Here is a 16,177-nt window from a genome sequence, read left to right on the forward strand (position 1 = left end):
CTGTCTGGTATTTCATTTTAGAAACACTTCAACTGTCTTTTTATTTACAGAACATACTTCAATTGCAACGAGTTTACAAAAAAAGAAAACCAAAGCTGTACAAAAAAAAATTTGAGACTACAATTCAGTTTGCCCAGTCTTGAAAGCGAAAACAATCGCTTGCGATCTTCCATACAGGCTGGTCACTGTTTGGAGAGGCTTGGGCAGTTAATAAGAAATTTTGGTTGAAGTATCTCTGTTTGTTTCCTTCAAACTTCACTGAACCAGCTGTAACCACCAACAAAGTAGTTTGGCCCTGAGTTGCTTGTTCTGTTAAAAAAATATATTAAATGGTATTAGATTGAATAGTTATAAACATTTAATTCACATGGGTATCTTTTCTAAATACCAAATGAAATTTGAAATATGAAAAAGCATAACAAATGTAGTCTTAATTTGCATACCATGGACAGGCTGGCAGTCGAGCGTGAACACTGTAAACTCGCTGGTGGGAAGAGACTCGAAGAACTCGCCGAGAGCATCTAGTCCAGTGACAGCATTGCCATTCCACACCAGCGTTGCTTTGTCCAGATACAGCCTCGTCAGAGTCTGAAAGAAATCATTCATTATGATGAAGGCTTCAAATGCACAGCTAATTAACATAATAAATCAGGATACATGAAGTTAAGTTAAACTTGAGCATACCCTTCTTTTCTTGTCCATACAGTCATAATAGATGTTAACGAATTCCTCTGAGTATCTGCATGACTGATCAACTTGAGCCCGGAAATCCTGAACAGAATTGATGAGTATAAAGTTATACGTTTTGTAACGTAATGTTACTTAAGATTTCTGATTGAGATGGTTCATTAAAAATATATATCTGGCAATTTAATCACCCTCAAGTTGTTACAAACCTGTATGAATTTCTTTGTTATGTGGAACATAAAATAAGATTTTGAAGAATGTTTGTAACCAAACAGGACACTGACTTACATATTCATTCATTAATTTCATTCAATCTTTATTAAGGACACAGAATCCCGGTCCATAGTTTAAAAAAACTAAAACATAATACATTATTTACACCTATAAGCAAGAGCGCCAGTGCTTCCAGATTCTTGAAGTAAACCTGACCAAGCTTTTCCTCGGACAGACCAAAGCTTGTATAATACAGTTTGACTGATTCAGGACTCTACACATAAATGTATAGATAAGTGCCTAATGCCAGCTGCACAAGATCTTATTCCACTGTTAATAAACATCTCACTTGCACTGCTGTGCCGCAGTACTTTCAATAGCATTCTCAGAGAGTCATTGTATGCCACCATCAGAGCCTGCATGCTCTTCTTTTTGTAGCTGCGCCAGAGGTGCGCAGCATACAAAGGCGAGCAGAAACTTTTGAACAATACAATTTTGACATTGATGGAACACATGTGAAACTTACGAGCCAGCCAATACATTAGCATGCCCATATAGTTTACACTTCTGCCTAAACAAGTCTCTATCGTCCGAAAGGTAATTTGTAATATAGTGTCCAAGATATTTAACCTCATCTGTGACCTGTAGAACATTTCCACAAAGGTAAAAGTCTGGAAACATCCACTTCTGATCATCTTTTGTTTTTACAATCAGTATGTGGCGTTTTAGAGCATTATAATTAATAGCAAATGCATCGCCATAGGAGGAGCAGATATTCAGAAGCTTCTGCAGGCCTGCACTGTAAGGGCTTATCAGTACTAAGTCATCTGCGTACATCAAATGGTTACACAAAACATCACCAGCAAGACACCCAGTATGACATTCATTAAGTTTCACATACAGGTCATCAATATATAAATTGAACAAAGGTGGGGACAGAATTCCTCCCTGACGTACTCCATTACTCACTTTGAAACAGTCTGATATAGAGTCGTCCCATTTCACCCTCATAGTCTGACAAGAATACCAAAAAATTAGAATACTTGTAAGGTATCCTGGGACACCTCTTTCTGTTAGTTTATCAAACAATTTACCATGATTAATCCAGGTCAAAGGCTTTAGAAGCATCTAGAAAACACATGAATATTGTAGACCCCTGGTTGTTGTATTTATCTAATAGTTCTTTAAGTGCAAAAATGCACATGTCTGTGCCATGCGCATGCTTGAAGCCAAATTGGTTAGCTGTGGTGTACAAATATGGCTCAAGTCTCACAATAGAATCCTTTCAAGCACCTTTGACACAGAGCTTGCCAGGGCTAACTTATAGGCCTATAATTATTCATGTCACTAAATTGACCGATCTTATCCTTAATCACAGGGACCAATACAGTCAACAAAAGTGTCTGTGGCAAAAGTATTTTATTCCCATATTATGGAAGTCACAACATTCAACATATATTTGTTTATGTTCATCAGAATAAAGAAGTTTATAAATGTTTGGAACAACTTGATGGTGAGAAAATAACGAATTTTAATTTCTAGATGAACTTTGATATCAAGATGAATGTTGATATCAATGTACTTACCACCGTTGCCGCAACAGCCATGGTAGTTACTAAACGTACACTCCACCGATCTTTGCGATGTTCAGTCGTCTGAAGTGTTTGGAATCCAAACTACTGATAAAACATAAAATGGCTAATGCGATTTAAAATGCGTACGAGCCAGATGAAAACAAAGCAACACAGTGTAAAATTACGGTGTGTAAGAAATTTTACATCGTGAAATCGTAGTTTATGCCCACATCGAAAGGTATATTGCGTGCAAAATATCAGAATTATATTATCTTACTTTTTTCGAGAAACAAATCCAACATCGGAGGAAAAAAAATGTGCTCAAATGTGTTTGTGTTCACGATTATTGTTCCGCTGGAAAGCCACAGCGTCATTCTAAGTTCCCACCATAGTTCCAGTCAATAGAAAACTCCACGGGGAGTAAAACATACGACGACAAAAGGGTGAACATATTAAAAAATATATACATAAAAGATGAAAATGCATAAGAATATGTTTCTTTTTTTATTACTAATTTCACTACTATAGTTTTCATCAGCATGGCAATTGGGCTGGACTCTTAGTAAATGTATATTTATGCATATGTAAATTAGTCAATTATAATTCGGTTTATTCATAAAAATGTTTACATATTTCTTAAGATAAGCATAAATGGTAAATTTTCCCACAACAGTAAGTCTAGAGGATTTCATAGATTTCTCACAATCAATATTTGTATTTTACACCAAAATGCAAAACACAAAGCCTAATAAACAAATGTACAGTAGTTTCAGGATAATCAACAAATTCTCTAAATATAAAGAATGTGGCTATGTTGGCTAAAGAAAATCATAAAGCTATTATGTAACTTACAAACTCCTAACTGAGTAACTCGGCTTTATTTCATTTTAGGAACTTGTGTTAGATATTGTATATTTGTTTTAATCAGGCACTATCCTGCGGCACCTAAGTAAGTTGTTTTATCCAATGACATTTCAGCTTGAATATTTTGGGCGGGGCAAGTAAGTTGAATTGTCACACTGGTGCTCCCCAAAGTCTGAGATGGAGGGAAGCATATCAAATGTAGAAATCTGTAATTTAGCTTACACTGGAAAGTTTGAAGAACTTAAAAGTTGCGTCTTATCTGACAGCTCACTAGCGACGAAAACAGACCAGGTATGTGAGAAAGTGTTGGTGCTGTTGCACAGTGGTTAGCATGATGCTATATTGAAGTTTTCCATTGAGTCGAAGATGTTTAAGTGATATGCTATGTTGCTGCTCCATACAGGACAGCAGGACTGCTCTGCACTGGGCTTGTTCAGCTGGACATGCGGATATCGTGCAGTTTCTGTTGGATCTTGGAGTTGAAGTGAATATCGAAGATGATGTGAGTCAGCATTGTTTCATGGGACATTCCAGAAGCCTTATACTGCGTCAGTGAATGATATTGCTTTTAAATCCCCCACCCCTTATAATTACTGCTCTCCAATGTGCAGTTAATGTATGACATCAATATTATGTAGTTAAATGTTTTGATAGTAGATACTTTGTCATTCACTGCATATCCTCTTGGTGGAGTTCTTTACCATGTTATATCATTCCCCAGGCATGTTGGACTCCTCTTCATATAGCAGCATCTGCTGGGAGAGAAGAAATCGTCAGATCCTTAATATCCAAAGGAGCTCAGTTGAACTCTGTGAACCAGAATGGTTGTACGCCACTACACTACGCTTCATCTAAAGATCGATATGAGGTCGATTTTACGTTTGTCAGCTCTTTATCTTCATCTGAGGGTTCAATTATTAGGCTACGTATCTTCCTTAAAAGTGTTCCATCTTTCTTAAAATTGTGAAACTTTTTATATTATACATTTTTTGATCTCATATTTATTTTATATAGTTATATGAATATATTGCCAGATTTTGTATCAAAGAGTTTAGTTTAAGCTTTAGCTTGATTTGAACTTAGTTTAACTTTGTCACAGAGCAGAATTTTGTCTTTGGCACTGGTATCATATACAAGATGCATCCACATGCATTATATTAAATTATTTATTATTTATAATTACTTTTTCTTAAAATTGTAAAAAAAATTGTAGATACATTTTTATATTACTTTTGTCTTAATGTATTAATATTGCCTGGTCGTTTTTTTATCAGTTATGTTAAATTATTACATAGATTTGTTTTGAAACTGGTAAAAACATTTAAATTGCATTATCTTATATTCGTTTTATATGAATATATTGCCAGCTCTTTTTTTATCAAAGTTATATTAATTTATTACATACATTTTTTTCTGAAAATTATTAAACATTTTATATTATTATCTTATATTAATTCTATATTAATATATTGCCAATTCTTTTTTTTCTTTTTTTAATCAAAGTTATATTAAATGATTACATAATTTTTTTTCTGGAAATTGTTAAACGTTTTATATTATTATCTTAATAAAAAGAAATTATGTTAGTATTTTGTCCGCTCTTTTTAATCAGTTATATTAAATGAATACATTAAATCTTTCTGAAAAAAATAAAATAAAAAAATTATATATATATATATATATATATATATATATATATCTTATATTCATTTTATATTAATATATTGGCAACTCTTTTTTTATTTATTTTTTAATCAAAGTTATATTAAATAATTACATGCATTTCCTTTCTGGAATTAGTTAAACTTTTTCTTTTTATATTCATATTTTGCTAGCTCTTTTAATCAGTTATATTACATGCAATTTTTCTGAAAGTTTTTTTTTTTAATTCTATTAAAATACTCTTTTTTTTGAAAATAATATTGACAGGTCTTTTTTTTATTTATCAAAGTTATATTAAATGATTACATACAATGTTTCTGAAAATTGTTAAACGTTTTATATTAATAATATCTTATATTAATTCTTATATGAATATATTGCCAGCTCTTTTTTTTATGAAACAGTTGAACAGTTGTTATTTCATAACATGTTTCTGAAAATTGTGAAAAAAATGTTTATATTAATATTATATTATATTCGTTTAATATTAATACATTGCCAACTCTTTTGTTATATTAGATTATTACATAAAATCTTTCTGAATATTGTGAAACGTTTTATATTAATAATAATATTATCTTGTACTTTTTAACAGATAGCCCAGATTCTGCTGGAAAACGGTGCAGATCCTAATGCAACAGATAAACTGCAATCCACACCTCTGCACAGAGCATCCGCTAAGGGCAACTATCGACTCATTCAGCTTCTTTTGAAAGAGAGCGCTTCTACCAACATTCAAGACTCAGAAGGAAACACGCCACTGTAAGTAGTGCAGAACCACTAGTGTTGTTTTTCCTCTATTGCTTATGATTATGTATATAGATACCTCCTCAGACCTTGAACTATTTTTTATTGTTTTTGCCAGTCATCTAGCATGTGATGAGGACCGAGCAGAGGCTGCAAAACTCCTTGTGGAACATGGTGCCAGCATCTACATTGAGAACAAGGAAAAGATGACGCCTCTACAAGTGGCTAAAGGTGGCTTGGGATCTATGTTGAAACGGGTAGTAGAGGGCTGAAGGATCCTGAGTGGAAACAGCAACGCAGCTTTTAAGCTGCTGTTCAAGTATGATGAATACTTGTCTGTAAGGGTATTTAAAAGAAACACAGTAGAAAAAATGCTTGCTGAAAGATGTCTTCTGAAGAACGACATTATGATAAGCATTCTCTTCATGGTAGTTAAAAAGCTCATGACTTGATATGTCAGTCATTTTTCATGCTTATTTCTGTTAAACCTAAAGCTGATTTTGTCATTGATCAGTCACTTAAAATGTCATTTCTAGTTTTGTATCTGTGTGTGAAGGTCACGAGACCATTGTGTATTCTTCCATCTTGATGCTTATTTTTTATATGTGAAATAAATTCTAATTGAATACAGGTGATTGGTGCAGTCATATCCGAGTGTTGTATTAAAAGGACACACAAATGATTACGGTACATAGACATGTTCATCTTGACTTGTACTCTACCATTCAAAAGTTTGTGGTCAGTAAGATTTTAGTTTTTTTAACTCGTGCACTGTTCGATTTCTGTGTACACCCTTTATGGAGCGGGTCAATTTGACTCTAATTGGATTCAATACAATTCCTCAAAAATCACACTATAAAAAACAACAAAGATTCAGGTACAAACTGTAAACTTTTAATATAAACATTTGTTAAACATTACAAATATATATATATATGAACATATTATTGATGAAAATGTTTTTTAACCATTTCTAAAACCGTTTTGTTTTGACAAAATTTGATTATTATTTATTAACAGTATACAGATTTTTATTTATTTTATTTGACATTTTATGCGTAGAACATCATAACTAAACAATTAAATGTAGCTGTATTATGAAATGTTTTTTTGTAGACTCATTTCATAGTCAAGAAGTTACTTCTGACATGATGAGCACACATCAAGTGTGTGTTTTCTGCATTAATTTCTTTCACTTCACACACGGTGCTGGTTTTGCTCTCGCACTTGGATGGGCGCATGTCACATATCTTCTGTTTTTTCCCATCATCTGTGTTCACTCCTTCATTTTCTGTGGGTCTGACTCCAGATCCACCTGCTTGCACTAACTCAACCAAAGATTTTCATCTGTAATTTTTTGCAATTAGTTCTGAACACCCTGATTTAGCTTTTTTTCAAGTGTGTTTAGTTAGGGTTAGAGCACAGGTTAGAACTGTAGAGTTGAAGTGCCCTGACATACATTAAATAAATGTTTTTATTTTGTGTCTGTCCAGTTGCTTTTGAATAGCTGCCTATATGAGGGTCAAATTGACCCGCGAACATCAAAACTTAAGCCATTTTGTTTGTATATGTCAAAACACATCAGCATGTTGAAACTTTGCATGCATGTTCATGATGAAAAATGAGAAAAAGTCACAAAATATCAAGAAAAATAACATAGGTTAACCAGTATTTCCAACAACTATCGAAATGGGTCAAATTGACCCGCAACATAATACAAGGGTTAAAGAAATTAATACTTTTATTCAGCAAGGATAAATTAAAAATAAAAGTAACGTGTATGACATTTATTACATTACAAAATATTTCTATTTCATAGAAAACATTTTAAATTGTAATAATTTTTCGCAGTATTACCATTTTGACTTTATTTTTGATCAAATAAATGCAGCCTTGGTTCAGCATAAGTGACTTTTAAAAAACATTTCAAAATCTTACTGAATGTGGAAGTGTTATAGATTGCTGAGATTTTTGGTCACATAACTGAAACAACTGATAACATAAAACTGAAATGTGAATGAATGGCATGACAAAAATGTGGTCTCGTGTTACCCACCTACATGTATTCATTTCTGATGTTACTGAATGCAAATAGTGCCATATACTGCTCTCGGCATAAATGAGTATAAACTTTTCTTTTTTAAATAGTAAGTGTCAGTATTAACGGGTCACGTGTTGATGAAAAAGATGTGTCTTCAGCAGTTTCTTGAAAAATGGCTAAAGACTCAGCAGCTCGGGTTGAGTTGGGCAGGTCATTCCACCACACATAAATATGAAGTAGTAAGTTAAGGTATGGGGTGCGACTGGCAACCAGTGCAAGTTTATGTGAGGTTCCCTCTTCGGCTCGTTCAAGAACACTCGCTGCTGCATTCTAGATCAGTTGCAGAGGTTTGACAGGACATGATGGAAGCCCTGACAAGAGAGCATTACAGTCTTGCCTGGATAGAACAAGAGCTTGGGCAAGGGGTTGTGTAGCATGCTAGTAATGGCTTGATCTTCCGATAATGTTGTATGAGGCAGACCTGAAGTTCTAGCAAGCAATGTGCTCTATGAAGTTTAACTGATCGTCAATCCTAACTTCCAGGTTCCTGGCTGTCCTGAGCCCTGAATGGGAATTGTTTCTGTAATGAATTCCGCTGAATTTCTGACCATTACCGCCCGCTCCCACAAACATTCTGTTACAGCTTGTAGGAATTGTGAAAAATTACACTAACATTAGAGCTATGCTGATTGTTCAAAATAACAGGGATAAAACGCTAACACTTTACGATAAGGTCTCATTTGTTCCTCGGTCACTCTCGACGTATGTCGTGACTGACGAATACGAATCTCGCTAGAGAGGCCAATCTACTTTGAATGAAACTAAACAAGCCAATGCACAATGGCGTGCAATCATTTGCATCAGTTGTTCAGCCTCACAGCACGGGTATATAATGAGCAGAAAGTGCGATTGCACTTCAGCTTTTTGCTTCGGAGCCAAGCACTTCGATGCTTTCTACAATCAAGAGTGTGAAACCAACAAGCCTTCTTGGACCTCTCCATCCTGGTGCGGGTGTTACAGCACAGCAGCATGAGCGGTCTTCGCTCTCCTTCTGTGTTTTTTTTTCACCGTTCCCCTGCATGTTTCAGCACCAGCGAGAGCAGTCCCTAAAAGAGCTTACACGGATAGAACGCGTCTTTTTAAAGATGACTTTCTATCTGTGTGTTTCTGGATGTGGTCGTTACCTGTCACGGGATGGTCACGATCGCTGCCTTGTGTGTCTGGGCCTCGAGCAGCTTTTGTGGATGAGTCATGTACCCATTGTGGGAAGATGACCATCGCGGAGCTGTGGTCGAGACTCTCGTTCCTGCAAAGGGGCGGAGTCCCTGTACCTCTGCCTCGATCCAACCCTCCCCAGAGGGTTGCTTCGGGCAGTGACACAGGAGACCTGAGGATCACGATGGGCGCGCTTCCTTCGGGGAACCAACCCCCTAGGAACCCTCTCTGAGACCAGTTTTGGGCAGCTAAAGAATGTATGGGTGTGATCGGGGGGAGAAAAGGAGCATTTAGATACATTTTTAAGATGGAAAAATGTGGTTTTACAGATACTATACACATGACTTTCAAATGAAAGATTGGTATCAAAGAGCACACCCAGGTTCCTAACTGACGACGAAGACTTAACAGAGCAGACATCAAGTGTTAGGCAGTATTCTAGGTTATTATGTGTTGAAGTTTTTTGTCCAATTATTAGAATCTCTGTTTTTTCAGAATTTAGTAGTAGGAAATTACTAGTCATCCAATTTTTTATATCAGCTATGTATTCCGTTAATTTTGTGAATTGGTAGGTTTCTTAGGTTTTGAAGAAATGTACTGCTCAGTATCGTCGGCATAACAGTGAAAGCCATTTCCATGTTTCCTAATGATATCTCCTAATGGTAGCATGTACAGAGTGAACAGCAGCGGTCCTAGTACTGAGCCTTGTGGTTCGCCATACTGAACTTGTGATCGATAAGACAGCTCTTCATTTATTGCTACAAACTAAAAATGGTCAGATAAGTATTATTTAAACCATGCTAGTGCAATTCCACTAATGTCAACATAATGTTCGAGTCTATTTAAAAGAATGTTGTGGTCAATAGTGTCAAATGCAGCACTAAGATCGAGTAACACCAATAGAGAGATACAACCACGATTGGATGATAAGAGCAAATCATTTGTGACTCTAATAACGAGAGCTGTCTCTGTACTATGGTACGGTCTAAATCCGGAATAAAAATCCTCGCAGATATAATTTCTTTCTAGAAAGGAACACAGTTGTGATGATTTCTGCTTTCGAGAACGCAACCAAGTTTATTGCCTCCTGCGCCTCCTGCCATGTGGAACCAGGTAAGTGTTGCACAGTAAACTCAGACCCCGCCACGGGCCACCTCCCACCTCCCAGAGAGAGCCTCCTGAGCCGCATCCCTGTGTTCCACCTTGCTGCCCCACTCTGGGTACGCCTACATTCCCGCTTGTACGGTCTCTGCGAGCCTGGTTAGCGCTCCAGGTTATTCGGACCATCAGGCTCGGCTATGCGATTCAGTTCGCCCGGCGTCCCCCCAAGTTTCGGGCCATCCACTTCACTACAGTGAGAGCAGCCGATGGCCATGTCTTGCGGGCGGAGATCGCAGTCCTACCGGCGAAGGACGCGATAGAGCCGGTCCCTCCAGCCGATATGAGGTCAGGCTACTACAGTCCCTACTTCATTGTACCCAAGAAAGTCGGTGGGTTACGACCGATCTTGGACCTTTTAATCGGAGTCTCCACAAACTACTGTTCAAAATGCTCACTCAGAAACGCATTTTCGAATGCATCCGTCCCCGAGATTGGTTTGCAGCGGCGATCAACCTGAAGGACGCGTACTTTCATGTCTCGATTCTTCCTCGACACCTTTGCGTTCGAGGGTCATGCATATCACCACAAGGTCCTGCCCTTCGGGCTGTCCCTGTCTCCCCGTGTCTTCACGAAAGTGATTTAAACACTTTTTTTTCCCTCAAAGTTAAATTCGATTATTTTATACGATCTTTCTGAAGATTGTGAAACGTTTTATATTAATAATAATATTATATTGTACTTTTTAACAGATAGCCCAGATTCTGCTGAAAAAATGGTGCAGATCCTAATTCAACCTATAGTATCCAGCTGCAGACCTCCAGTTTCAGAACCCCAGCGCCAGAACCGGAAGTAAGGGGCGGAGCTTACGTTCTAACACCAGCGCCAGAACCGGAAGTGAGGGGCAGAGCTTACGTTCTAAACCGGGTAACGCCACCAAAGAGTATAGAAGTTACTTCTATACTCTTTGACGCCACCTAACGTTTTGAAGCGTAATTTGCTTAGACACGAAACGGTATGCTTTTATTACACACGAAACGTCATACTTTATACGTATGTTATAATGATACATTGGGCTTCACCTCATTTCATTTTTAATATCGTGGTCCGTTGAATGCATTTATATTTACTATGGTTCTTTTTTTATAATAATTTTGACAATGTATTACCTACATATTGTAAATACAGTTGTTATGATAACACATTTATTTATATTTGTATATAGGACAGTTAAGCTGTCATTTGTAACTATACAAGAATATAGAAACTATTTAGCTATTTAAGTAAAATGTTCTTATTAAAGTGGTACTACAAGCAGGAGTGTGTTGTTTGTTTGTGCACCACAAATTGACACTTACCAATCAGGTATTTCAAATAGGCCTATTTGTAAACTAGCATGAGAGAAAATGCCACAAACTATTGTAAAGTGACATATACCATTGTTAAATTAATTATGAAAACTGGCACCAATCATTCAGAAGTGTGCTGGACCTTGACACTGGCTTTTCACAATGCAGAGTAGTGTACATCTGTAGATCCTATATCTATTATAATGTGGATAAAGCAAGTTAAATATTTGAACAAAACATTCGGGCATCTCCAGGAGAAATATATATTAAATTAATTTGTAGTTATTGTAGACTTGTATTGCTTGTCTCATTGTCAATAACTCCGCCCCTCACTTCCGGTTCTGGCGCTGGGGTTCTGGCGCTGGGGTTCTGAAACTGGTGGTGCTGCGGGTCTGCAGCTGGATATATCTCAATTCAACAGATAAACTGCAATCCACACCTCTGCACAGAGCATCCGCTAAGGGCAACTACCGACTCATTCAGCTTCCTTTGAAAGAGAGCGCTTCTACCAACATTCAAGACTCAGAAGGTGGACAGTAACAAAGTACATTTACTTGAGGACTGTACTTAAGTACACTTTTTGAGTATCTTTACTTGAGTAATATTTTTTCTGGAAACTTTTACTTTAACTTCACTACATTTGAAAGACAAATATCGTACTTTTTACTCCACTACATTTCTGTCAAGGTCCTTGAGTAGAAAGTAGTAACGTCAGGGATGATTTGGTTGCATTTTGGTCGGAAATGAAAGTCTGGTTGACGTCAGAACTCGACTGATGTTGGTTTCTGACATCAACCGATTTTCAACCGAATACAACGTCTGTCCAACGTTGGAGATTAACGTCAATCTGACATTGGATTCTGACATCAACCTGATTTTCATTTTCAACGTTGGGTTTGGTCTTCTAAATATTAATTTTGTCATTGTTTTGGTGCGCAGTACAGTAGCTTATATAGATAACAAGGCTAACATATTCATACTAAAAGCCAAAAAACTGGGAACAGCCATTTGGGTGTCGGAAACCATTGTGGACGTTATTGAGTACACTTATTCAATCCCACGACTGGAACTGTGTTATAGAAATACATGTGATATTGAAATGAGGGCAGGCAGGCATAGATTCAGAGGCATAAGGTACTGTAAGTAGGCTATTACATGCAACAATGCAACAATAATAAAACAATGCATTGACATTACTTTTATACTTAAGTACTTTTAAAAATGAGTACTTCTGTACTTTTACTTAAGTAAAAATCGGTCTTTACAACTTTTACTTGTAACGGAGTAATATTTGACCAGTAGTATCTGTACTTTTAGTGTACTTTGTCCACCTCTGGGTAACACGCCACTGTAAGTAATGCAGAACCACTAGTGTTATTTTTCCTCTATTGCTTATGATTATGTATAGACACCTCTTCCTTATTTTTATTGTTTTTGCCAGTCATCTAGCATGTGATGAGGACCGAGCAGAGGCTGCAAAACTCCTTGTGGAACATGGTGCCAGCATCTACATTGAGAACAAGGAAAAGATGACGCCTCTACAAGTGGCTAAAGGTTGGGATCTATGTTGAAACGGGTAGTAGAGGGCTGAAGGATCCTGAGTGGAAACAGCAACGCAGTTTTTAAGCTGAAAGATGTCTACTGAAGAACGACATTATGATAAGCATTCTCATCATGGTAGTTAAAAAGCTCATGACTTGATATGTCAGTCATTTTTCATGCTTTTTATCGGGTACATGAGTTTCAGGCTTCATACAACATTCTGATTATTATTTATCTAGTTCAGCCATGAATACTTTATTTCTGCTAAACCTAAAGCTGATTTTGTCATTGATTAGTCCCTTAAAATGTAATTTCTAGTTTTGTGTCCATGTGTGAAGGTCACGAGACCATATTCTTCCATCTTGATGCTTATTTTTTTATATGTGATTGAATACAGGTGATTGGTGCAGTCATATCTGAGTGTTGTATTAAAAGGACACACAAATGATTACATAAACATGTTCATCTACTACCATTCAAAAGTTTGTGGTCAGTAAGATTTTTGATTTTTAAAGAAAATAATACTTTTATTCAGCAAGGATAAATTAAATTAATCAAAAGTAACGGGTATAGACATTTATAACATTACAAAATATTTATATTTTGAACATTATAAATTGTAATCATTTTTCACAGTATTACCATTTTTACTGTATTTTTTATCAAATAAATGCTGCCTTGGTTCAGGAAATGACTTCTTTTAAAAACATTTCAAAATCTTACTGAATGTGGAAGTAATAGGTTGCTGAGATTTTTGGTCGCATAACTGAAACAACTGATAACATTAAACTGAAATGTGAATGAATGGCATGACAAAAATGTGGTCTCATGTTACCCGTATACATGTATTAATTTCTGATGTTACTGAATGCAAATAGTGCCATATACTGCTCTCTGCATTAATTCATTAACTCTTTTTTTTTTAAATAGTAGCCTACATGTCAGTTTTAACGGGTCACAAGTTGATGGAAAAGATGCGTCTTCAGCAGTTTCTTGAAAAATGGCTAAAGAATCAGCAACTCGGGTTGAGTTGGGCAGGTCATTCCACCAGCATGGAACAGTCCAGGTAAAGGTCTGTGAAAGTAATTATGTTTCTCTTTGAGATTCACTTGCAGAACTCAAGCTTCTGGAGGACACAAATATGAAGTAGTAAGTTAAGGTATGGGGTGCAGATCCAGCGGTTGTTCTGTAGGCAAACATCAGTGCTTTACAGTGCTACGCATAAGTTTAGACACCCATTCTAAAGTTGACTAAAAAGAGGAATAAAAAATCATCTTTTGGAAATTGAACTTAATGCCTTAATTTAAAAAAATAGGAAAAATCTTTATAAAACAAACTTTAAGGACACCAATTTTCTTTGTGAATGAATAATGTATCGTAAATAAATAAATGTTCTTCCTTAAAATACAGGGTGCATAAGTTTGGACACCCCTATGTTAAATTCCCATAGAGGCAGGCAGATTTTTATTTTTAAAGGCCAGTTACTATATGGATCCAGGATACTCTGCATCCTGATAAAGTTCCCTTGGCCTCTGGAATTAAAATATCCCCACATCATCACACACCCTTCACCATACCTGGAGATTGGCATGGAGTACTTTCCATAAGATCATCTCTCAATGCAAATCAAACCAGCTGTTAGGCTAACTGAAATAAAAACCATGCCAATCTCTAGGTATGGTGAAGGGTATGTGATGATGTGGGGCTATTTTAATTCCAGAGGCCAAGGGAACTTTATCAGGATGCAGAGTATCCTGGATCCATATAGTAACTGGCCTTTAAAAATAAAAATCTGCCTGCCTCTATGGGAATTTAACATAGGGGTGTCCAAACTTATGCACCCTGTGATTTAAGGAAGAACATTTATTTATTTACGATACATTATTCATTCACAAAGAAAATTGGTGTCCTTAAAGGTTGGATTTTTCCTATTTTTTTAAATTAAGGCATTAAGTTCAATTTCCAAAAGATGATTTTTTATTCCTCTTTTTAGTCAACTTTAGCATGGGTGTCTGTCTAAACTTATGCATAGCACTGTATATTTGATGCGAGTGGCAACCAGCAAGTTTATGTGAGGTTCCATCTTCGCCTCGTTCAGAACACTCGCTGCTGCATTCTGGATCAGTTGCAGAGGTTTGACAGGACATGATTGAAGGCCTGACAAGAGAGCATTACAGTCTTGCCTGTATCTTCCTAGGGTTGTATAAGGCAGACCTGCAGTTCAAGCAATGTGCTCTGTGAAGTTTAACTGATCGTCAATCCTAACTTCCAGGTTCCTGGCTGTCCTGAGCCCTGCATGGGAATTTTTTCTGTAATCCTGCTCCGCTGAATTTCTGACCATTACCGCCCACTCTCACAAACATTCTTTTACAGCTTGTAGGAATTGTGAAAAATTAAACTAACATTAGGGCTACTGAACGTTCAAAATAACAGGGATAAAAAGGTAACACTTTACGATAAGGTCTCATTTGTTAACATTTGTTAATGTATTAACTAACATGAACTAACAGTGATCAATAGCCTACATTTGTGACAGTATTTATTACAGTTTTTTACAATCACTTTGTTACTATTTTCAGAACCTTGATGTCATTTTCACAACTCTGGACACAAAACTCACAACCAATGATCAAAATGCACATTTTTCAAAACTCTAACCCTTTTCACAATTGCTTGGATACAATACACATAAAACTTAGATCATTTGTTCATTCAACAAAAATCACCTGTTCAATATGACACAACTTAACATCAAAGTACTACTATTTCAAAAGGCAATTCACACATTACATTTCAAACGAGTGTCTATTCATTTCCTTACAATGATCTAACTATCAATTGATACAACTGCTCAAAATCATAAGTAACTGTTGCATTACTCTTAATGCATAGTTGTATGGAAACAGACAAACAATCTTCCATGCTTACAATAAATCATGAAAGTTTCAAGATAACGAGATTCATTGTCACCAATTAGCGTGGAGCATGAACCAATAAGACTACAATATCCATGGATGTAGCCTAATATTATATCATAATGCTTCATCAGACACTGTCTATGGTCCCAAATACTGTACCACCTTTTCAGACTATTTACAGTATTGACAGTACTGCACTGTATAGATGCCCTTGTAATTGCTTGTCCAATTCTGCCAACTTGTTACTGATGATTGAGTGCACATTGT

The 16,177-nt window shown here is 36.3% G+C and overlaps 2 protein-coding genes across 3 annotated transcripts; one reads left to right on the top strand and one right to left on the bottom strand.

Annotated features, from left to right (window-relative positions):
• Positions 1 to 5: 5 nt before the first annotated feature.
• nxt2 (nuclear transport factor 2-like export factor 2) lies at positions 6 to 2,919 on the bottom strand. 2 transcript variants are annotated; one of them, XM_079630815.1, is made up of 5 exons: positions 2,752 to 2,919; positions 2,487 to 2,579; positions 685 to 771; positions 444 to 588; positions 6 to 309 (listed from the first exon to the last, which is right to left on the bottom strand). In XM_079630815.1, the coding sequence occupies exons 2-5, from the start codon at positions 2,505 to 2,507 to the stop codon at positions 125 to 127; spliced, it is 438 nt and encodes a 145-aa protein (XP_079486941.1). In that variant the 5' UTR covers positions 2,508 to 2,579; positions 2,752 to 2,919; the 3' UTR covers positions 6 to 124. The 2 variants fall into 2 exon arrangements, with proteins under 2 accessions (XP_079486941.1, XP_079486942.1); XM_079630816.1 differs by having other exon boundaries at positions 2,487 to 2,598; positions 2,752 to 2,874.
• A 502-nt stretch (positions 2,920 to 3,421) lies between these two features.
• On the top strand, positions 3,422 to 7,229 carry psmd10 (proteasome 26S subunit, non-ATPase 10). The gene is made up of 5 exons (XM_079630785.1): positions 3,422 to 3,629; positions 3,742 to 3,840; positions 4,060 to 4,206; positions 5,596 to 5,762; positions 5,866 to 7,229. Exons 1-5 carry the CDS (start codon positions 3,516 to 3,518, stop codon positions 6,017 to 6,019), a joined length of 681 nt encoding a protein of 226 aa, XP_079486911.1. The 5' UTR covers positions 3,422 to 3,515; the 3' UTR covers positions 6,020 to 7,229.
• The last annotated feature ends 8,948 nt before the right edge of the window (positions 7,230 to 16,177 follow it).

Source organism: Phoxinus phoxinus, assembly GCF_949152265.1.
Source record: "Phoxinus phoxinus genome assembly, chromosome: 12".
Taxonomy (NCBI): Eukaryota; Metazoa; Chordata; class Actinopteri; order Cypriniformes; family Leuciscidae; genus Phoxinus; species Phoxinus phoxinus.

Excerpts from the sequence above, each read along its gene's own strand:
- nxt2 (XM_079630815.1), bottom strand. The coding sequence starts at position 2,507 with ATGGCTGTTGCGGCAACGGTG. Across the intron at positions 589-684 it reads GTATGGACAAGAAAAGAAGG|ACTCTGACGAGGCTGTATCT; the intron begins GTATGCTCAAGT and ends GATTTCTTTCAG. Across the intron at positions 310-443 it reads CGACTGCCAGCCTGTCCATG|AACAAGCAACTCAGGGCCAA; the intron begins GTATGCAAATTA and ends TTTTTTTAACAG.
- psmd10 (XM_079630785.1), top strand. The coding sequence starts at position 3,516 with ATGGAGGGAAGCATATCAAATGTAGAAATCTGTAATTTAGCTTACACT. Across the intron at positions 3,841-4,059 it reads AAGTGAATATCGAAGATGAT|GCATGTTGGACTCCTCTTCA; the intron begins GTGAGTCAGCAT and ends ATCATTCCCCAG. Across the intron at positions 4,207-5,595 it reads CATCTAAAGATCGATATGAG|ATAGCCCAGATTCTGCTGGA; the intron begins GTCGATTTTACG and ends ACTTTTTAACAG.